Source organism: Crocuta crocuta, unplaced genomic scaffold (assembly GCF_008692635.1).
Source record: "Crocuta crocuta isolate KB4526 unplaced genomic scaffold, BGI_CrCroc_1.0 scaffold39, whole genome shotgun sequence".
Lineage (NCBI taxonomy): Eukaryota > Metazoa > Chordata > Mammalia > Carnivora > Hyaenidae > Crocuta > Crocuta crocuta.
Genome location: NW_027533334.1, coordinates 3,046,338 through 3,070,851, shown reverse-complemented (window position 1 = coordinate 3,070,851; position 24,514 = coordinate 3,046,338). Strand labels below are relative to the sequence as shown.

Sequence of the window (24,514 nt, the reverse complement as noted above, 5' to 3'; positions counted from 1 at the left end):
TGTGCTTTTCTGCTGTAACGTCTCTTGTTTCATAGACCCTCCATTTCTTTCTGCCCATCTAACTTGCTGTATCCATTTCTAGATATGGTTTAAAAGTGTCACTTCCTGGAAACACTTCATGAGTAATATTCTAGTACTTATGTTCTTAGCATTACAAGTTTACATCATCTTCAAGTTGCTTTATTGATTTAAGTTTTGATTTTTTTGAGCTTCTATTTTAAGAATGTTCTTAATATGATATGATAAAATATGAGTTTAGTATATACATAACAAAGTAACTAAGTCCTGGCATAGAAGTCTGTCTCTATTTTAATTGGCAGAGAAAATGTTTCACTCTTGTCTTAAGAGAATCCCTCAGCTGCACTTATGCTTCAAAACATAGCTCTAAGTATTTTTGGAACATCGTGGCTGAGAAAATGGCCTATAGAATGACATTTTGAGGACATTATAAATAAATACATAAATAATTTTGAAGATATGTGGTATAGATTATTAAATACTAATGAAGAGTCATCATTATTATTTTTTATGTATAATTATTATTTCAGGTTCTAGCTCCTTTGAATCTCAAAAAATGGATCGCCCTTCTATTTCCGTTACCTCTCCCATGAGTCCTGGCATGTTGAGGGATGTTCCACAGTACTTATCCGGACAACTTTCAGTATGTACTCACTACATTAATTTGTCTTTTTGGAGTATCAAGTAGTGGTAATACTTTATGATGATATCATTTTGTAAACCAGCTCCTTCTTAGAATATAATTTTAACCATTAACTTTCTCAGTAATTTCAATTAATTGAAATTTAAATTGCTTATCATAGTATTTCTTTATTAGAGTTTATTAGCTTTTCTGGAATTTGCAGTCAAATGCTCTACCACTGAGCTATGCCCCCTAGGTTTTCTGGAATTTAATGAGAAAATTTGTGATGAAATCTAAAACCTTTTTTACCTTGGTTACTTTTATTCCGAACTTCAATGTCATGATTTTTGCTCAGTATCTTAAAATGACTATAACTTGTCCTAGACTTTTAAGAGAAAAAAATTTGCATATTGTACAAACATGGCATATTTAAGATGAAAGTAAATTTTATACATTCCCTACTTTTCTAGTTTAAAGGTATTTGCATTGAATATCATACTAAATCATTGGGGTATGAATACTGCTTTCAATATAATGGTACTTGAGAAGCCTTGGTCAACAGAACTAAATAGATGGGGAAATATTTAATAGATAACTGAGCATGCTGGGTGATTACATAGTAAGTGATCCCTAATTTGAACATTTTATAATAAAAACTAAAAATTGTGCATTTTTTCCCATATTAGAAGAGCTTTGCAAATTGAGCCTTCAATTATGATGAATTTCTTCAGTTGCCATTCTCTTTTTAAACTATTTAAAATATTGAAATTCATGCTGTTATAGTTTAGAAACATAATGTTGGTGAGTTACTAAACTTGCATAAACTTGCAATGTTATTGTATTAAGAACAATTTAGGGTATCAAAATTCAGATATTGAATTTTGTATAAAAATGTTATAATTAAAAACGAAACGATTCTTGGGCTGGTGTTTTAAGAGCAATAGAAAAAGCTTTCTGTTTAACCAGCTATGAAATTTCTTTTATTTTTGGGAGGGAAAAGGAGGTGCTTGATTTTTGCTGAAGAATTTTTATTAATTAAAGGATGTAGGATGTATAAGCAGAATTAATGTAAATTATTGAAATAGTTCTTAGACATGTCTATTCTGGGACGATTTTGATCACAAAGAGGGCAATGAAAGAAAAATTCTACAAGAAAGAAGTTGAGATACTTATCAGGAGCTTGTAAATGTCTTACTAAAATGAATTTCTTCTCTTTATTATTTTCTTTCACTTTCTCTCATAAATGGAGTGAACCTTTTCATTTGAAGACAGTGGTCTTTTTTTTTCAGTTTCCACCATAAATAGCATCTTTCTACTTATTCTTTTACATATATTGACAGCACGGATGTTGTCATTTGTAGTTACAAATACACGTGTATTTTCTTCTACCATTTTTGAAAGTGCTAACAAATGTTAACCATTTCTTTTTAATTATTATGGATCCAGCCCATCTTTAAATAATGCATAGGATGACTGGATGATGCCAGTACATAAATAAGTGTGTGTGTGTGTGTGTGTGTGTGTAGTTGACTTCAGTTGGTGGAAGAGGGAGCGGAAGTTAGACTTCATAGTAAGTAAGTATCACTTTGTAACCCTCTTTGAAATCCCAGGGCCCTATAGAAGTTGGACTATGGGGTGGGGGGAAGATTGAGGAGCGTAGTGTAGGCATTTAGACAAATTTCCAACTCAGCTGTTTTTCATCATGGTTCAAAATGAATAGACTAGAAAGGTAAGACTTAAATATTTTTGGGAAATATTAACTTAAAAGTTTTACTTCTATATATATAATTAATGATTTCAAGTCATAATATTTACATTAATAAATGTTGTTAGTTTAAAATTCATGTAATTGTAATTAAAAATGTGTACATTTTATCATTTTCTTATGATTTGGAAGGGATGTGTTCCAGTAAGATGGTGTTAATAAATACTATACATATTTGTTGTGGAAAATCTAGAGAGTGCAGATAAATACATAAAAAATAAAAATCATCTATAACCCTGCCACTAAAATGTAACATTCCCATACATATAAATGTTTAAACCAAAATAATAAATCTGTGTATAGTATTTCAGAATCTGCTTTCTCACTTAGTAATATATTGTGCACATTTTTCTTTAAAAATTTCTCTTAAAATGATTTTAATATACCTAATATACCATTTTAACTTAATTCTCTATAATGGGACATCTTGTTTCTTCTTAATTTATATTACTACAAACAATGATGCCATGGAAATCCTTCCATATGACTCTTACATATTCTGTTAGGTCGAACAAAAAATTCTTTTGTCAGAGTAACTTTCAGAAATAAAATCAATGTATGAATGGAAAGAGAAAAAAATTTAAGATTCTTGAAATCTATTGCCAAAATTTTCCTCAAAAATGTTGTTATGAAATTAATCTTCAATCATTGATTCAAAAAATATATGTTAAGCTCTGGCCCTTGGTCACCCTTAATCCTAGTTGCTGGGAATACAACCATGAACAAGATGGACATGGATTTCTTCTTCATGAAACTTAATTTTATTTTCATTTTTTGCATGCAGGAAACATAAGCAAGATATCCTTCTAGATATAGTATTTCCCTTTATATTTAACCCTATTCCTGCCGAGTGGAGACTATTTTGGTTTGCTCTAATGACGTAGAGTTTAGGAAACTATGTCCACATATATCACCTTTTGGGAAAGTCCCTAGGAAGTCGCAAAGCAACATTACAATTCCTATATCCTTCTATTTATTTTACCTTGGGCATTTTTATTTTTGTGAGTTTTTACCTAGGCTCACAACTCACAATTTTATGACATTGTTAATTCTGGAGGACAAAGAAAATTTATATGATATGCAAGCTGACCTCCTAATGTATGATGTCAGTTCGTGGACTGATATTTTCTCAAGTAGAAATATACATATAATTTAAATTGTTCAAACTTTCATTTCAAGGCTGTTGATGATTTTTAAAACTTTATGCAGTTTATTTCCTCTCTATGCTTGAATTCTGCTGTTGCTGCTTATTATTCTAGGGCATAACTATGAAAGTGCCGTGAATGTATTTGGAGGGAAAATCATTTTGAGCTCGGGCTTATGATACCTGGACTGTATGTTAGCCTTGGCAGTGTCAAAATTCTTATTTTGATTCTTTTTAAAACTGTGTTCTTTTACAATTTAATAGTTTGCTTCAGAGGCTTACTTTTGTAGTTCTTTCAATTTTTTAAATTAATTGGTAATTTAAATTATTAAATCAGTCATTTAAAATTAAATTAAAAGTCAATAATTTAAAATAATTGGCTACTTATTGATACAGTGTTAAGATAAAATATAGCCTTCGACTCTTTAAAAGTGAGAAGCTTGTAATTCTTACTTTCTATAGGAACACATTGATTCTTACTGATAATCATTTTATTTTACTTCAGGGTCTGTGGTTGATTTATGGCTGCAATGTTTCCCTAAGTTACTTTGTTTTAATATTTTTCTGACTCCATTTTTAGTGATGAGTTTGTAAATATTGTCCCTATCCATTTCCTATGCCCATTTAAATGGAATAAGTAACTGAAGAATAGGTATGTAACTTTCAATAGCTTTAGAAACTCTAGAGCCTTTAAAAACTTCCTGTAAATGAAGGTTTATTCCTTTGAGCTTTTATCTTTTGTATCCCATCATCACAACCTTGTTATTCCACAAGCATTGCATGAAAGGAATGCCCTAAAAATAGTAGTGCAGTATTTGGTACTCAGTGACATTAAAAATGCAAAGGGGCACCTAGTTGGCTCAGTCAGTTAAGCCTCCAACTTTGGCTCAGGTCATGATCTCACAGTTCAGGAGTTTGAGCCCCGCATCAGGCTCTGTGCTGACAGCTCAGAGCCTGGAGCCTTCTTTGGATTCTGTGTCTCCCTCTCTCTCTGACCCTCCCCCACTCATATTCTCTCTCTCTCTCTCTCTCTCTCTCTTTTCCTCCCTTCCTCCCTCCCTCCCTGTCAAAAAGCTAAACATTAAAAAAATGCAAAATAAATTGTGGTATACAAATTCAATTCTTCATTTGTATGAGACTCAGTTGTTACAGGTTTTATCAAATATTCCCTGTTTAATATAAACGAATTAGTGTTAATCACAAATTGCAATACAATACATAATAGTTCACCATTCCTGTTTGAAATATCCAGAATCTATAGAGATAGAAAGCAACTTAGTACTTGCCAAGAACTGGGGCAGTGGGGGAATGGGAGTTGATTACATTACTTCACAGGGTTTCCTGGGATGATGACAGGTTTTGAAACTATAAAGAAGGGGTGGTTGCATAGTATTGTGAATGTACTAAATGCCATTGAATTGTAAACCTTAAGATGGTTACTTTTATAATATATGAATTTCATCTCAATTGAAAACACTAGCAAAACAAAAATATGTTTTTTTCCAGCCCAGTTTAATGTATAAACTTATAGGTGAAGATTAGGTTTAAATTGCCCTCAATTGTAGATAACTAATTTCAGAAATCTGTGTGAGTTGCTTATTTGAGATCATCTTAGAAGATGGAAAATGTTTGCTTTAAAAGACTAACATTTTGAAGTGCTATTCATTTCAAATTAAGCTTTTTTAGTTTATGAAGTGAAACTTAGTTGCACAAATTTTCCATTCCCTTATTACTTTGGGTCTAAAACAAGTAGAACAGGCGAGAGGGGAAGGAAAATAAAATCTATTTCCAAGTAGAGTATATTGTTAGTCCCTTTGTTCAGCTGGCCTGTTCATCTCTATGCATTTCATCCATTCTTGGGGCCCTTTGCTAGAGAAGTAGCCATCTAGGATTATGCAGACAGATATCAGGAACATACTCTGTATCTAAAGATTTCTTTCTTCCTTTGGAAATATCTCCACACAAAAGGAAGACTGCTTAGATTCGAGGCTGCCTTGGTTTTTGGAGAGAAAGATGACTCATATGATTGATGTCTGCTTTAAGGTCTTCTTTCTTTCAGGTTTTAGATTTATGTCTTAAATAGTGTCTATCTGATGAGAATCAAAGTAGGCAGCAGCCTAATCCTAGTACCTATTATCTGTTTCCTGATGGCAGTGGAAAGGTCTGAAGCCTGTATTGATAACTCTTTGAATTAGACAAGAGAGACTTTCATGAGAAATGTGAGGAAAGGAATGGAACTTAAGGAAGGAAGAAGAATTAAATGCCTTGACATCCATTCCCAAACCCAGAGATATGCATCTGATTTTGTACCTATTTAGCTACTTGCATGCCTCAGTAAAGGCACAAAATTCTGATTTTTTGTGGTGTCTTTTGGAAACTGTTTCCAAATGAAAACAGAATAAGACAGAAGAGAAAGAAAATTTGATTTTATTCTAAGAATTTGAAACTGATTTAATTAGAACTGGGCTTTTCCCCCTTTCCTTTCCTTTCCTTTCCTTTCCTTTCCTTTCCTTTCCTTTCCTTTCCTTTTTCCTTTCCTTTTTCCTTTCCTTTTTCCTTTCCTTTCCTTTCCTTTCTTTTCCTTTCCTTTCCTTTCCTTTCCTTTCCTTTTTCCTTTCCTTTTTCCTTTCCTTTCCTTTCCTTTCTTTTCCTTTCCTTTCCTTCTTTTTTAGAACTAGGCTTTATTTTTTACCTTTATACTGTCTTACTTTTGGTTTGAATATGAGCAAGTATATCCAGCCTTTATGTCTCTGTTTCCTTATCTCAAATTGGAGATACTAGCAACTTCCTTCTAGTTTTGCTGGAGGCAATGAACTTGCAATAAACTGCCTGTAGAGACTTGGAAAAAATATAAAGAGCTGTATAAATAAAAAGAATTGAGGTATTATCATTAATAAGTGTGATTAACAGTAAACAGTATTACCTTGAGTAGTACATAATAAATGTTTTAAAATGGTGTTTACATTCTAGAACCTGGTATATATTCTTAAGGGGTGAATCAACTAGTTAGTACAATGAGTTCCACACACTTTTATCAGACTCTGTTTATTCTTTTAAGAAATGCTTGAGCCAACTTGGCTAATGTTTTTTTAAATTTTTGTTGGATGTATTTTGGAGGAATCACACGATTGATTACTTCTATAGATGACTTTTCACTAATAAATAATTCTGTAGTGTGTTTTCATCTAACTTCTTCTTGACTATGATTTTTTCCTATGTAGCATGTTGAAGGGTAAAACCTGAAATTTCTGGATTCCTGGATTATGTTTTGCACTCATTCTTTCAGAGTATACAAGGCCAAAAATGTTATTTTACATTCAGTCTTAATTCCTGTTGTGTTGATTACATTTAAAAATCTGATTTAAAAACTCTGATTTTATATAGTTTTATATATTTTAGCATTTTGGCAAAATTAACTTATTGATTACACTGAAGTACTTAATTGAGGTATATATTGTTATGGGAAAATAATATTTAAGGGATAGTTTTGTGTGTTTGTTTTTACTTTTGGTCTTTTAGTTCCAGCGTGTTGTCCTTTTTGGTTTTGTTTTATTGCTTTTTTCTTTAATTTTGCTTACCAGAGCCAAAGCCTTAGTAGAAGAACAACGCCTTTTGTTCCTAGGGTTCAGGTAAAGGCCTTGTCTGCCTGATAGAAACTAAAGTTGTGTTTTAACCCTTATTTGTATGTTTTTGGAAAATGCGTAGTAGGAAACTTTTTTTGGTATGTTGCTCCAAACCATAGTATTGACTTTCAAATCATTTTATAAGCCAGCTTGTAAAATTCTGCATGGAGATTAAAATACAATAAAAATTTAAAGAGACAATCTTTGTTAGTGATTTTATATGATCTGCTGAATGCTAAAATTTGATAGGTTTCAGACTGCACTTATGTGTAGAGTATTGACAAAACTAGCTAATTTTGTGCTGTTGCTATTTTTCTTTATTGCACTAAGGTTTCTGTCTCTTTAAATCATTCATTATATTACCTAATCCGTGTTCTCTTGCATTTTCCAAGCAACAACTCCTTGAGGAGATTGGCAAATAAATTTGTACCTTATCTACAATATGAATTTTATGCATTTAATATATAAGGTTCAAGTTTGAAAAGTGTGTCATTTTGACAGAACAAACTTATAACTTAAATAACATGTGTTGAGTTTATGCTATTCCCATTTTATAATTGAAATGGGATTTAATTTTACTGTAACACATGGTACAAGTTGTTTGCCTCTTTTCATTAGGAAACCCTTACATGGTAAAGTAATGATGATAGAGTTTTTGTTTTAAAAGTAGTATTATGCTCTCCTTGCTTTGCTGCATGTTTTTTTGCTGTTGTTTTGAATAATACTAATTTAGTTTAAATTTTAAAAATTACAGTTGTTCTAGTTAATATTATATAGTGTTAAATATTTACTTGTGCTGTTCAGGTTCTCCTTAGGGCATTTAAAAATAGGTACTTGGTAAAGCTGGAGTGATTATTGTATGCAAACAATTAAAAATATGCTCCAAGATTTTTATGAATGAAATAATAGAGGTAAAATCAGAACTATGTCCTACCTAGAATTGTGGAAATCCACTTGTTATATTTTGGGCGAATCAACAGATATATTTGCACCTATCATTTGAAAAGCACAGATAAGAAATTTAGGAATGTGGCAAAATAATCTAGCTAATAAAATAATTCTGTTTTGATAATGTCAACTGGATAGCTATTAAAAACTTCAATGCAAGTCCTGTAATACAAAATGAAAATTAGGGCTATTGATCAAATGCCTAGTTTAAGACAGTTTATTAAAAGTTGTAATTTTAACTCAAAACCCCCCAAAATTAAAATGTACTGTTTCTTATCTATATATATTTTTAACATTTATATACCTGGGAAGTATAATTTTATAAACTGTAAAGTAAAATTGTAAAAATATGGAGGCCATATGCCAAATAATATCTGCTTGTATAAAAAATGAATATTATTAACAAATGATAATTTTAGTTATCTATGGCATAGGAAAATCTAAAAAGAATACTCCTTATCAAGCATTTGAAGTTATGTATCTCAAAAGCTTCTCTCTAATGATTTTAGAGGAGCAAAAATATCTCCTGTGAAGATGGCAAATGCTTAGTCTCATGCCTCAAAAACAATTGACAGAAATCAATAACTTGCTCCAATCATTAGAGCTTAGTCTAATAATAATTATTATTGTTTCTTTGTTTCTAAGCATACAGTTTACCAGAAAAATGGTGGTGTTTTTTTTTTTTTAGCTTTTCAGAATCTTTTTCTCTTTGAAGTGCCTAATACTCACATCATGATCCTCAGAGAAGTGTTTTTAATTATCATGGACAAATAAAGCCGTAGGCTTTTTGATTGCTTAGAAAATAGAGAATATCAGAAATTAATGGGGTTTTTGGTCACACATTTTGGAAGAACCATGATACTATCTGACAACATCTCTGTTTCATCTCACATACAAGACATTCTTGTGTTTCTTACTTATTTTGTTGTTGTTTTCCCCTCCTGTCTTTTGCCAGAACAATGGGTTTTCTTTTTCCACTTACCCTCACCCGTATCTATGTTTTAATGTCACACAAGCAAATATTTGAACTTTTTTCCTCATCGCATGTTAAAAGTCTTCTGTTTTTCATTGTTGATCCCCTAGTCCAAGGCAGTGGTTCTCAAACTTGAATGTCCATGAGACTCATCAGTAGGATTTGTTGAAATGTGTTAACAGACAGACAACAACAAAATCCTGGGCCCCATTCTGATTCAGTAGGTGAGAGGTGGGCCACAGGAATTTGTAACTTTTTAACAAATAAGCCAGATATCCCGGATGTAAGGAGGTTAGTGAACCATATCTAAGAAACAAATGTCTGGAGACTGTACCTTGCAGCTCTATTAGGAGAATTTTGTTACACAACAGCAAGGTAAAACCTGCATTTTAAACATACGGACTTAATATAACATAAAGAGGAGTAATTATAATATTTAAAAATTAAATATTTCTTGCTTTTATTAGGAGGGCTACTTTCATTTGACCGAAAAGCATGATAAATATAATTTTATATACTCTTCTGGGCCATCAGTCTTCCTCTTCGGACTCAAAAGTTCTTGTTCAGTCTCTCATTCTCTAAGATACAAAGTGAGGGACTCAACAGAGACACATTAGAATTGGAACCAAACTACCAGTATATCATATATTCATATATATACATTTATGTGATTTTTATGCATATCTGTGTATGCTGTATATTTGTATATCTCAGAGCCTAGTCCAGACCTGACTGTCCATTTCAGGAGGGAAGGAATGACTGACATGAGATGCATATTTAATTTTTTTTTAACTGCTGCAGATATTGTACATCCAAATTAAAGGAAAAAGTAAACTACTAAGAAGAATATAAGCCAAAAAACTAAGTATAAACCATATATAATTTTATTCCCAAATTTCAGATTTTGGATTCAATTTCAAGATAATGGTCAAAGATGTGATGAGTTTTGAACTAAAACATGGACCAGAGCCATAGTTATAAATCCTGACAGGGTAGAATTAGCTAGCTAGGTGTGGGAGTGTGAGGTATGTGTGTGGGAGGTGACAGTTGTTAAATCAAATGAATTTAGCAGCTGGAAGTGAAGTTCCAATTCCTAATTATGTCAGGGAAGTTACTCACATTTTCTCATCTCGAATGGTAAAATAATACCCTTTTATTCTAAGGATGTAATATGTCTTCTCCACTAATAAAAAGGGGACTTTATGTCTGTGTAAGAAAAACCTATAAAGATGAATTTAGATGGCTTGAAATACAAACTCAAGGAGTCTGTGGACTAAAGCCACTGGTAATTCCACCTTATAATCTTTAAAATACCTTTTCAAATGAACTGTTTTGTCTTTTAAAACATTTACTTAAAAATTCCCCATGAATGCCATAAAAGTAAGGTATCTATTCAATTCATTTGAGCATTTATTCTGAACTCACTCTCGTAGGGAAACTAAAATGAACCACAGTGATTCTTACAGAAAGATAGGGACACGTGGTCATTGTATATTAAGTTCCTAGTGTAATTATTATGTGCATGTTAATAAGCAATCACATTAGGGTAACAAAAAGCTCATGTGATTTATCAATCAATCCAAAATAATCTGAATTATTTCCTCTATTCATTGAAGTTATTATAGCATATCCTTTTAACTAATTGCAATTTATGAAACAACACTTATTCTGTGCTCATATTAGTGTAAGAGAATGGGGAAGGATTGGGAATGTAAACATTATGCTATGGTAGTAAAAGTTTGAGCTGATAAATGAATATTTTTGCTTTTCAGATAAAACTATGGTTTGACAAGGTTGGTCACCAATTAATAGTTACAATTTTGGGAGCAAAGGATCTCCCTTCCAGGGAAGATGGGAGGCCGAGGAATCCGTATGTTAAAATTTACTTTCTTCCAGACAGAAGGTACGGATATGAAATAAAAATAAATGTTCTTGAAATTAAATAAGAAATGTTAATAACAGTGGGTGTTTTAATTCTGTCTCATTTATTTTTATATGTCATGCACATCAGATATTTATGAAATTTAACATAAACATGATTCATAGATTCATGATTCATATGATTCATATGATTCTTCAAAATAGTGACAGTAAATCCTTTGAGATTGTTTTAAAACTTATATCAAATGCTATAGATGACTTTATTTTAAAAAATGATTATTTATTTTTGGTTGTATGGATTCTTAAATGATGCATATTTTCTTTTATCAAAATCAATAAAATTATTATGCTTTTTAAAATCAAATGCATTTTTAACACAGTCTACAAAAGCAAAAAACTGGAAATGATACTAAAAGGTATTCATCATATTTCTTTTACAGCTTCTACGTCCTCATACTAAGATATTATTTCTTTATATAATGTAAAATTAATGAATATGCTTTATATTTCATCACCCCATATCATCAAGAAAACCGTACCACTGGCCCTGGAATCAGCTTCTTCAAGCATCATTTGCTCTGTTTCCTTACTAATTAGCGTAAATGATATTGTTCTACCCTAGTTTGAACAGAGGAATTAGGTAAACAGAGGAATTAGCATTGGAGAAATAGTTTTTCAAAAATTATCAAATCCCCTTTTAATTTCAGGAACATAAAATATAAAAGAGATTATTCAATAGACGTCATGAAAAAAGAAAGAATTAATGACACCCAATATCCTTTCCTCAGCTATTAAGCATCCCTAGCTTTCAGGACAGAGTGTTCTCAAAGTCTGGTCATTTTTTCTCATGTTGGATGTAGCTAGGCATGTATGTGATCTTCAACATGTTTATACACTTTTGGACCTTCATTTACTTAGTTCAAGCTGAAAGTCATCAGACTTGAGTGCCAAAGTATCATCTGAAGAACAATGTCAACAAAGAAAAGGATAAAAATATGGAAGTAGACAATTAACAAAGGCCTTACATTTTATTTGATACATATTTTGAAGTGAAATTTGTGAAAAAATTCATCAGAAAATATGTCAAGGTGCCATCATGTCTAAAGTTATTAGAAACTGTTTGCTCTATAATTTGATCTTCGCAAATTTGCGTGAAGAAAGTTGTCTTCTCACAACTTAGGTTGTCTTTTGGATAGGGATGTCCTTTGAACCACAAGGGAAGAAGATACTCATAACCGAAACTTTTAAATCTAGTTTAAACTTCAGTTAGTTGACTTGAGATGTCACAGCCATATATTACCCGGCCATCCTGGAGGCAATACCGCTTGGCTTCTTAGAGCAATGTGATTACTAGTGTAGACATTCTTAGAACGCCATGATAAAAACCTGCAAGAAATGCAATTTTCCTATCTATGGTTTTGTGCATCTACATAACTTAACTTTCTACTTACTCAAACCTTTGAAAAAAATACTTACCTTTGAAGATGATAAAAGACTTTCAAATTATGGAATTTATTTCTTGATGGACTCTTCTTGTTTTATTTTGTTTTATATATCCTCCCCCTACTTCTAAGCAGATAGATCTAAAATGGAAAGGAAGGCCCACTTCACAAATCCTTTATATTTTTGATGTAGTGTTTTTGTTTTTTCTCAGCACCAGACAATGGGAGAAATATGTAAATATTCCATTCTCAAATTATATCTCAGCTGTTTCCTTGTCAATTATCAGGAAGTTGAATATTTAAGCAAATTTGTTGCTTACTTTATTGATAGAATTGTGTTGGGGTTTTATCTTTAAAAGAGAAGAAAATTCCTTGGTTAACTCAGAAACAGCTACCTTATCATCTTTTTTTCTTTTTTTTTTTTTTTTTTGCTGTTCATACAATGTGTATGAACATGAAGTTTTTACACATAAATCAAGCACTATTTATGCTTTGGGTATGGATTGTTTCATTTTTCTTGACAATTTTTTGAGGAGAAAAGCTATTTGAATAAGTGAACATAGAACATAATTGTTGCCTTTTTATTGATAAGAATTCCTGGAGGGGCAAGTGAGGCTACACAGAAGAGATGCTGTCTAGAATGTCACTGTGTTCGTTAATCCATTCAAAACATTATTTTCTAAGTTATGACCTACTCTAAAAAAAACAGCGGAGTGTGCTTTACACTCTATTATATCTTGAAGTAATTTTGGTTTTTGGTCAGATATATATTTTTTTCATTTTGAGTAAACACATTAAGTCTTTGCATGCTGTTACTGGTGTAAATGGAAACCCAAAGTATTGATAACATGAAAATTAATAGAAAAGGCTTTAGGTTGGATTTTACTTAAAAAAAATAGTTTGTATACTCAAGAATTTAATGATGCTGGTAGAGATCAATGATTTATTTTATTATTGTTGGGATGCTTTTTAAAAATAAATCTTGGGGGTAATTGGGTAGCTCAGTTATTTAAGCATCCAGCTCTTGATTTTGGCTCAGGTCATAATCTCATGGTTATGAGTTTGAGCCCTACGTCCTGCTCTGTGCTGACAGTACAGAACCTGGTTGAGATTCTCTCTCTCTCCCTCTTTCTGCTCCTCCCTCCACCCATGCACTAGCTCTCTCTCAAAAAAAAAAGAAAAAAAGAGAAAAAGAAAAAGAAATCTTAGAGATGCCTGTGTGGCTCATGACTGAGTGTCTGACTTTGGCTCAGGTCATGATCTCACCATTTGTGAGTTTGAGGCCCTGCATCAGTCTCACTGCTGTCAGTACAGAGCCTGCTTTTGATCCTCTGTTCCCCTCTCTCTGCCTCTCCCTGAGTCATGCTTGTTCTCTCTCAAAAATAAAAACATTTTTTTAATCTTAAAAAATTAAATAAAAATTAAAAAATAAAATCTTGGTAGCACGTTTATTGATCTTAGTTTTTAAATATTCTCAATAGCTTTCCAGTGTTTGACTTATACAACCTGATCTTATTTTGTTTGTTTTAAAAGATTTTATTTTTAAGTAATCTCTACACCCAACATGGGGCTCAAACTGATGACCCCAAGATCAAGAGTCCCATGCTCTACCAACTGAGCCAGCCAGGACACCCCCAACCTTTTTTTTAAAACCTGATCTTATTTTAAAGACTTTAGTTATACTTCTAGAAAACAACAACAAACTAATTTACTCTTTTTTTTTTTTAACTTGCTGAAGATAATTTTTTATGGTTCTTTGCAAGGATTGGTACAACAGTAACACTAAATTGCCTTATTTTTTTTAATGTTTTATTTATTTCTAGGAGAGAGAGAGAGAGAGAGAGAGCAGGAGCAGGGGAGGGTCAGAGAGAGGGAGACACAGAATCCGAAACAGGCTCCAGGCTCTGAGCTGGCTGTCAGCACAGAGCCCGATGTGGGGCTCGAACCCACGAACCGTGAGATCATGACCTGCGCTGAAGTCAGATGCTTAACTGACTGAGCCACCCAGGTGCCCCTAAATTGCCTTATTAAGTGTTAATTGTATATGATGGGCGTGTGAGGATCTTCAGTGACTGTCTCTTCTCTGTGCTCTCCAATATAGAAATCCCTTCTAAAATAGTCCTCTTTATCTGAACTTTTTACCCTCAGGAGGTAATCAAGGTTTATTTTTCTTTTCCCTTTGACTGCCCTATAAACCATTCTTCAATTATACAGCAAGGCTCCCACCAAATGTTTTCTTTCTGGCCTTAATCTTTTCATTTCTGGCCTGAACTTTATCTCCTCACAGGGTCTCATAATTCAGTCTCCAATGTATGGAATATAAGTAGATGTTTTATAAATATTTGTTAAAATTTTAAATGATGAGAGGAGATGCCAGAAAGAATAATGAACCATAGTCCTTGTTATTATTTCCTTTAATTATTTTCATTGGCCATACCACTTTTCCATAAGATGGAATAGAGTTAAAATTTCCTACATGAGTTTCCAACGTTATTTTCCTTAGAGATCAACAGAGATACAGTGTTTTAAAGTGGCTTTCTGCCACCTTAAACACATGAGCTCTGGCAGCATATGTGCTCTTGATTAGCTAAGTCCAATCTGTATCAAACGCTGAGCCCGATGCTCACCCAGGAGAAGCTGCACAGCCCCTCCAGATCAGACCCACCGTCCCTGCTTCGTTCCCCCTGCGTCCTGTGTCCCAGTACTCTTAGAACTGTGTCGTGCTGAGAGAATTTGCGGCAGCTACTTTGACCTGCTTGGAGTTTATTGTCCACTTCTCACATCAAATAAGCTCTCTAGATGGCTTAACATTTTCTTCCTAGATGATCCTTTTTTTCTTTAATGTTTTCTTTTTGAGAGATAGAGAAAGAGCATGAGCAGGGAAGGGGCAGAGAGGGAGGGAGACACAGAATCCGAAACAGGCTCCAGACTCCAAGCTGTCAGCACAGAGCCCAATGCGGGGTTTGAACCCATGAATTGTGAGATCATGACCTGAGCTGAAGTTGGCCACCCAACTGACTGAGCCACCCAGGTGCCCCTAGATGATCCTTTCCAATAAGCTACGGTAGTGATCTCCAAAAGGAATGGATGCATCCAGGGAATGAGTAAAAGAATCCATTGGAATTAAGGAAGAAATACTTTAATTTTCTAAAATTTTACCTAATTATTTTTAATTTCTATTTTTGTACGTTCATGAACGGACACAATATATTAGTACAACAGTATAGTAACACATGTATGTAATTCATAAATATATGTGCATATAATAGGATGCATTGTCAAAAACATTCACTTGATAGAGATATGCAGTGAAACAAGTGCGGAGGCCTCTGAGCTGGAAATTCTGTCTATGACAGATGACCAGCTTGCATGTCCAGCCCACATTGGGCTGGCCACCTCACACAGAAATAATTTTACAGTGCTTTTAAAGGTCTGATATATGTTTAATGGGCAAGCATGTATTTCTTTATGTAAGAAAGTAACCAGATAAAATGTAATTATAGATGCTCAGGTGAACTATACGGATATAAAGTTGTGATCATCACAGTTGGGCTTTTTGTACAATCAGACTTCTGTAGTTCAAGTGAGTAGTATATGTAATGTCTTTGGTTCATTGCCACTTTAAAGGTTTCCAATAGGGTAATATGTTTTAAAAAAATGTAGAGTTAATATTCTTTAGTCTGGTTTGATTTATTCTGAGAAAGATTAAGTTTTTAATTATCATAGAAAGATTTCAGATTTATTGAAATGTTGCTTTTATAAAGTAATATAATTATACACTTAGAGGTTTTTGTCATAATGTAAACAATTATATTTATAATGTATGATAGATTTATGGAAAAACTTCACTTCTTTCCTGAGAAGTTTTGAATGAATGATTTTGGGGGCAAAATTTAAAGGTTTATGTAAGTTTATATGTTCCTTTTTTTTATAGTGATAAAAACAAGAGAAGAACTAAAACAGTAAAGAAAACATTGGAACCCAAATGGAACCAAACATTCATTTATTCCCCAGTCCACCGAAGAGAGTTTAGGGAACGGATGCTAGAGATCACGCTCTGGGATCAAGCTCGAGTTCGAGAGGAAGAAAGTGAATTCTTAGGAGAGGTATCTGGAATTATTTTGAAGCTTAGACTATTCCTGCCCTCTTGAATACTTTTCTTTATGTGACTATCAGTAAAATCTTATATTTTGAATACCTGAAAAAGTAAATAGTTTCTTTCACAGACTGAATTTTGCTACTGCTTCAAGGGAAAACGTTGATACCATAAAAAATGGTTCTGAATACTTGGTAACAATTTTTAGGTGTTTATTCCTATTGTAGAAATCTAAGTGTTGAATGAGAAAAGGTGGTTTTGCGTTTCACAGGTACATTGCTGTGTTTTCTAGTGTGTCTTTATCATTTTCGTTGAGTGAACCAACTCTACTACTACTAGTTCAATCATTTATTTATGACTTATTTTTTAGGCCCTATAATGTATCTGTAAAGTGCTAGGGATGGAGGCTTCAAAGGTGAATAGGGAATATTGTGTCCTTCAAGGAATTTATAATCTCTTAGGGATACAGACAAGTGAATAAGCAACTATAACATTGTATGGCAGATGCTGTTGCTGAGAAAATGCCATACGAATACTTGCAGTGCAGGGGAGAGGAAGTGGTCCAGGGAAGGCTCCACAGAGAAAGTGAAAATTAACGAAGTCCAGGGGAATGAAGTCCCTGCAGAGGGAATATCAAGATGTTAGAGTTGAGGGAGTCTTGGACAACTGCACTGAAATTGGAGAGGAAAGTGGTAAGAAATTAGACTCGAGGTTAATCTGACACTGCCCAGATCACATCCCTCAATATATCATGTCAAGAAGTTTGGATTTTATCTTGTGGATGTGGGAGCAAATGATAGGTTTAAAAAAAATTTTTTTTTTTAATTTATTTATTTCTAGGAGAGAGAGAGAGAGAGAGACAGCGTGAGCAGGGAAGGGTCAGAGAGAGATGGAGTCACAGACTGAAACAGGCTCAGGCTCTGAGCTGGCAGTCAGCACAGAGCCCGACTCGGGGCTCTAACCCATGAACCGCGAGATCATGACCTAAGCGAAAGTCGGATGCTTAACCGACTAAGCCACCAGGCGCCCCAAATGATAGGTTTTAAAGAGACTGGCTTCACTGCATTTGTACCCGAGAAAAACATTTCCAGCTGTAATGCAGAGAATGAACTGGAGGGGGGCAAGATGAGAGGCAGTTCTCCAGCTATTAACATTGTAATAATAAGTAATGCTTTTAGCCTTTCTCAGCGTGGTTGGTTTACCTGAGTAAGTTAAAGGTCAATTTCATGGGAAAAACAACAATCCATAGAAATGTTGAACTGAATATTCAGTAGAGAACGATGAGTGGTAAGCCAGCTGGGAGAAAGAGTAACAGGTTGTTAGAAGCGGACTGATGCCCACTGCCCTGGGTCCACATCCCTGACACCACTGCTTCCTAATCTCGTGTCCTTGAGTGAGTTATTTAATCTACTTGTGCTTCAGTTTCCTCCTCACCAAATGGCAATAATAATACTATGCAACTTAGGGCTGTTCTGAGGAGTCAATGTGTGTGTGTAAACATTTGGAACACAGTGCCTGTGACTTGGAAAGTGACTAGGAAAAATTTAGGAAGAATGAAATAACTTAGCTGTTGTGATTCTTTACCTCCTGTAGCTAAATAGTGATTTATCATTACACAGCAGTTCTCATATACACTATCACAAACGCTGTCGTCTTTGCATATGACCCTAAGGAAATAAAGAGTCATTTATTCCCATGGACTGATTTCCTTTGTAAATTTTCTTAGAAATTCATGTTATAAAAGCCAGATTATAATATGATTTGTATTAAAAATCTATTCTCTATTTTCTTTCCTGTTCTGAATTCTTAGTGGCATAATATGTTGAAACAGAGTTTTAAATAAGACAGACTTTAATTTATATTACACCTCTTTCATTTAACCAACTGGCATGAGCTTAGATAAGTTCTCTTAACCTTTGTTAGCTTTGCATTATCTCTAAAAGTTGAATAGTAAGACCAAACTAGTAGTTTTTTTCTGAGAATCAAGATAACATATGACATGGTTCTTAGCACACAGTAGACACTACTAATTTGGTTTCTCTCCCCATTTAAGAGTTTTTGTAAAGATTAAATTACTACATGCAAATAAAAATACTTTTAAATTATCAAATAATATACAAATATTAGTTATCATTACAGACTTGTAGTAATAAACAGTTCTTCTATACTGCCAAATTTGCATTTCCCTGATGATTACTGATGTTGAGTATCTTTTCTTAGTCTGTTTGCTATCTGTATTTCTTCTTTGGAAAAATATGCATGCATTCTACCCATTTTTAAAATTGGATTTTTTGATTTTATGGTTTTGAGTTATATAAGTTCTTTTTATATTTTGGATATTAATCCCTTATTGGATCATTTGCAAATATCTTCTCCCATTCAGTAGATTGCCTTGTTGAATGTTTCCTTTGCCATAAAAATCCTGGAAGAGAGCATAGGCAGTAATTTCTCTGATATCAGCCATAGCAACATTTTTCTAAATATGTCTCCTAAGGCAAGGGAAACAAAGAAAAAATAAACCATTGGGACTACATTAAAATAAAAAGCTTTTTCCCATTTCATCAGTTTTATAGTTTTCAGAGTATGGGTCTTTCACATCCTTGGTTAAGTTTATTCCTAGTTATTGGTTTTGGGGATTTTTTGTGTGCAGTTGTAAGTAGGATTGTTTTCTTAATTTCTCTTTCTGTTACTTCATTATTAGTGGATTGAAATGTAACAGATTTCTGTATTTTGATTTTGTATCCTGTGACCTTACTGAATCCATTTATCAGTTCTAGTAGTTTTTTGGTGGAGTCTTTAGGGTTTTCTATATTTTGTATCATGTCATATGTATACAGTGAAAATTTTACTTGTTCGCTACCAATTTGGATGCCCTTAATTTCTTTTTCTTAACTGATTTCTGTGGCTAGGACTTTCAGTACTATGTTGAATAAAAGTGGTGAGAGTGGACATCCATATCTTGTTCCTGATCTTAGGGGGAAAGTGCTCAGTTTTTTACCACTGAGTATGATGTTAACTGTGGGTGTTTCATATATGGCCTTTATTATATTGCAGTATGCTCCCTCTAGACCTACTTTGTTGAGAGTTTTTATCATGAATGGATGTTGTATTTTGTCAAATGCTTTTTCTACATCTATTGAAATGATCATATGGTTTTTCCCTTTCTCTTATTGATATGATGTATCACATTGACTGATCTTTGAATATCGAACCACACTGCATCCCAGGAATAAATCCCACTGACTGTGGTGAATGCTTTTTTGAACATAGTTTTGGATTTGGTGTGCTCATATTTTGTTGAGAATTTTTGCTTCTATGTTTATCAGAGATATTGGCTGTAGTTGTTTTTTTTCTTTTTTGTAGTGTCTTTATGTAATGCAAATTTAATAGTGCCTAGTTTGTGAATGGTCAAAGGTCTATAAAAAAAATCTAGATCTTTAAAACTATTAAGTCAGCAAGAAGTTATGCATATTTATCTTTTATTTAGTTATTGTCAAAACATAAGGACAACTTTGTAACATGACGTGACTTTTGATCTAATAGCATTGTTATTATAATTATCATTATTATAAAAGTTAGGAGACCAATTAATAAAGTTTCTATATTATAGGTATGTAACATTCTTTTGTCTCTTGGCTTTGTAGATTTTAATTGAATTAGAAACAGCATTATTAGATGATGAGCCACATTGGTACAAACTTCAGACCCATGATGTTTCTTCATTACCACTTCCCCACCCTTCTCCATATATGCCACGACGACAGCTCCATGGAGAGAGCCCGACAAGGAGGTTGCAAAGTAAGTTACCAGTGACGTTTATCATACGTTTGTTGAATTGTCATAAATGGATATATATGAGACACAGAATTTAAAGATACCATCATGGTATTAACAGACATCTATTAGTGTTTTCATAGATATTATTGATGATTTTCAATTGGTACTTACAACATTCATTTATCACAGTATGACCCCAAATGAAGCACAGTTATGTTTTAATTTTAGCTCTTAGAGACTTATGTAGGAATGAGATAGCAGATATAGTAAAATTTGGTCATGTAGCTATAGATATCTGAAATTATTATTTCCATCTTCATTATGCCAAGTATTTTATAAATACGTAGGGTGGCAAGTATAGCATAGTAGTTGTGACCATGACCATGAGCATTATTCAGACAAACCTGAGTTTAAAGTTTGATTTTCTCACTGATGAGCCATATGACTTCAGGTGGGTTCTCTCTCTATGATTCAATTTCCTTGTTCAGAAAATGGAAGTCATACCTACATTAAGTGTTGATAAAAGAGGTTAAATATTCTCAGGAATGTAAGCTGATGTGATTATTCTTGTTAATATTATTATCATCAATGTTTGCATTTTATCCTGAGTCATACACAGTCCAAAATATTGAATAGATTTTGATTAATTGAAAGAATCTTAGGGGAAACTTGGAAATCTTTTCTAGATCGAAAAGTGGCATTATTGACTTATGGTTCCTACAACTCAAATTTGTTTTCCTGATGAATCTATTATTGAAAGGGGAGATGTCTACTCGCTGCTTTGGGTAATATTCGTGGGATAATTTTATCTTCATGGAGTCAGCATGTTCCAGGATTAGCAACATTTTTGTCAAGTAATGGAGAACCGATTGACAGTAACTAAATTTCAGAAGTGTAAATTTATAAGCACAAAAGCCATGTCATTTATCATTAATGGGAAGTGTATTTGGCAACATAAGAAATGACTGTTGTCTGTGTGGATCATATTCTCTCTGCTGAATAGAGGACTAAATTATATATCAGCAGGCTGTTTGATGAATAGAGTATTAGAGACAAAGGATTGGTCTTATGATATTTAGTTTTAGGAAAGCCTAGAGAATTATCTTCACCCCTTTTTAAAAATGTCTCTAATGACTAGAATTTTATTTCCACTAACTACAGTCTTTTACATATGGATGATATGAATCGAACACTAGTTTTATAGCAGTCACTTTTTTCAGCCTTTCCACGGAGTAAGCACCTACCCACTGTTATTTGCGATTGCCATTACAACATCCATTGTTGTAATAATTACACTACTGTGAATTTTATGTGGACTCATTTTAGTATCTACTCTTTCTGGTCACTGTAATCTACTAAGTACATTCTCTCTAAAATCACAATGAGGATCATGGGTTACTACATGAAGTTTACTAGTATAAATCAGTTTGTACTAATTCTTATAGTTGAGGTTTATAGGCTACTAATCTAATACTTATTCCAGTTGTTATTAGAATAACTGGGTTTGATGACTCTTAATACCCGAAACTCTTAAATATACCAACAATTTTCATTACATTTTCCCTCCCCAGCTAATTAAGAATAGTGTATGTGAAGAATGATGAGAATAGAGTTCTTTCTAGGTAGCTATATGGATCATAGATTTTCATGTAGTTACTTTAATTTAATCAACTTTGTGAGTAATATTTAACCTACTCCCAAATGGCTCTTCTGCTACTTAATCATTAATAGTATTAAATTCCTTTATGGTTAATATTGCTTCATGTTCTACCACTCAGTCTTGTCACTACCTACCAGTAATTACTTCTAATAAAATAAATTTTCATTATTTGAACATCATTAAAATTGGTGTTTTACACCTAAAGTGTAATCATTAATTTACTAGCAAAGTGTAGGATTAATGATAAGTAAAAACATGTACATATGCACAGAGGAAATGAAGATTACCGCTTGGAAATAGTTAGAAAGTAAAGACATTACTGTTGGCTGAGTATATATTGCTTATCAGTAGCAGGTTCAAGTTAGAGTTTGTATAAATAAACATGTTATTTTAAAAGTCAATTCATAAGAATGACCTCCTTCAGGGTTTTTCTTCATGGAGAGGGTAAATATTACACTTATTTATAAGTATGTTTTATATTGTCAAAGATCATGGTTATTAACATATTTGATGGAAAATATGCATCAAATTTGTTTTAATTATTGTACAGTAAATACAATTATAATAATTGTATAGTTATAAATTGTAAATTTATAATTATAAATTTACAGTATAAATGTACAGTAATTATAAATGTACAGTAATCCCTCATTCTCTACCTCTAGAAAATAGGATATGTTGGTAATTCAGAATCTGAGGCTGTGAACTCTTAGGCTGTGAGCTTTTTGTATGTACCTGGATATTTACTGGTATTATTAGAATTCTGTTTTCTCTGCTCATGATTTCCTATTTGTAGTTTCAAATGATTCAAAAAAGTACTTCATTTCTATGGACATTGGGAATTTACAATTTTAAACATGTGAGGATATATTTTAAAAACCATTCTAAAAATAATTGTTTCATATATCTTGTAGCTAACTGAAGTAGTTTTTTAAAAATCTTTTTGAGATTAGAGTCCAGGCAACTTTGATTATAAACTTTGATTTTCTTAGTAAAGGAATTAGTGAAAGTATTTGAAATAGAGGACTTCTTATGCCAGTATTTCTACAAGTAGCAAAATAAGAAGGTTCTATGTATCAAAACATCTGTAGAAAGGGCCACATGCTCATTGCTCATGTCTGAAAGCAATTAGATTATGAGAAGTTAAAATTTTAATATGGAGGGAATATTTTCTACAACACCTTTTAGCTTAAGGCTACTTTTACCCACTCCCATCCCAGATGTTATTTAGACATTGCCAAATGATGGGACAGTGCATATTTCAGTGACTGATGAAGCCTTTTTAAAAATGTGTAAGCAAGATTGGAACCATGTATTCAAATAACTAAAATTTATCAACAGAGTAGTGAGATGCTTATTTAGATCATAACATGTCTCTCATATTCACACAATTTTGTTATGATTCACTATTGAGAAACTATCCATTACTGTTCTTACACCTAAAGAGATCGTTTTTGAAGGTATATTTTTATATTTACATTTTAATTGTTATATATTCTTTACTTTCATTCTGTTAAAGTTGCCTAGTGTCTTAAGTGAAATATTTTCCTTTTTAACATGACAGACGTCATTTACAAATTTGTTTGTTACTTAGTATCTTATTAACCATTCTCATGACAATTTGAACTATAAAATCCAAAAGTTTTCTTTTTTTAAAAGATTTTTTAATGGTTTATTTATTTATTTTTTTTTTTACAAATAGTTTATTGTCAACTTAGTTTCCATTTTTTTTATTTTTGAAAAAGATTTTTTAATGTTTTATTTATTTACAAATAGTTTAGGAGTTTTCTTTTTTTGATCTTTTTTTTCTTTTCTTTGTCTCATTTTAATCAGGTTCATCTCTTTGACATCTCAAATGTTAATTCTTTATTTGGTAAAATATAACATTATTACCATTTCACTTTTTAAAATAGAAAACTTCATATCTATTGTATTTTTATACGGCCTAATAATTACAAGTACTTAAAGAAAAGTGAATGGAAACAAATCATTGCGACAGAACCAAAATGCTGGCATTGAGAGGTGTAAGATAAAAGAGATGTGATTTCATAATTAAAGTTTCTCAAGATTTTAGCTATTTGAGGGGCATTTTTGGCCAATATTTCTTCTAATTTTCTACCCCATTCTCTTTTTCTTTCCTTTTTGGACTGCAGTTGCTCATATAAAGGCCTCTTCACCTTGTTGTGCAGCTTAATGAGCCTCTTTTAATCTTTTTTCCCCTCTCTTACTCAGTTTTGATTATTTTTATTCACCTGCCTTCAAGTTGACTGGTAGTTTCTTCTACAGCATCCAATTTCCTGTGAAAGCCATAGTATGAATTGTCTTAACAAAGATGTTGTATTTTTTCATTTTAAGATTTACATTTGATTTTTTACACTTTCTATAATTCCTGAAATTCCCCTTCTTTTATTATATCCCTGTGTGTATAATATTATGTACATATATGTCTATGATATGCATGTGTGTAAATATATTAAGGAATTTATAGGATTGCATGTAGACACATGTGAATATAGGAAAGAATCCATATAATTACATATATATACACACATGCACATATGTGTG

General features: G+C 32.6%; 1 protein-coding gene across 24 annotated transcripts in view; it reads left to right on the top strand.

Annotated features, from left to right (window-relative positions):
* RIMS2 (regulating synaptic membrane exocytosis 2) overlaps positions 1 to 24,514 on the top strand; it is a 598,980-nt gene that overhangs the window by 317,962 nt on the left and 256,504 nt on the right. For 20 of the 24 annotated variants that reach the window (XM_077748257.1, XM_077748267.1, XM_077748247.1 and 17 more), the window contains 4 exons: positions 549 to 661; positions 10,866 to 10,996; positions 16,351 to 16,522; positions 20,157 to 20,310. In XM_077748257.1, coding sequence (XP_077604383.1) covers positions 549 to 661; positions 10,866 to 10,996; positions 16,351 to 16,522; positions 20,157 to 20,310 — 570 coding nt within the window. Of the gene's footprint in view, positions 1 to 548; positions 662 to 7,130; positions 7,179 to 10,865; positions 10,997 to 16,350; positions 16,523 to 20,156; positions 20,311 to 24,514 lie in introns of all 24 variants that reach the window. The other 4 variants (XM_077748262.1, XM_077748248.1, XM_077748249.1 and 1 more) reach the window with 1 other exon arrangement.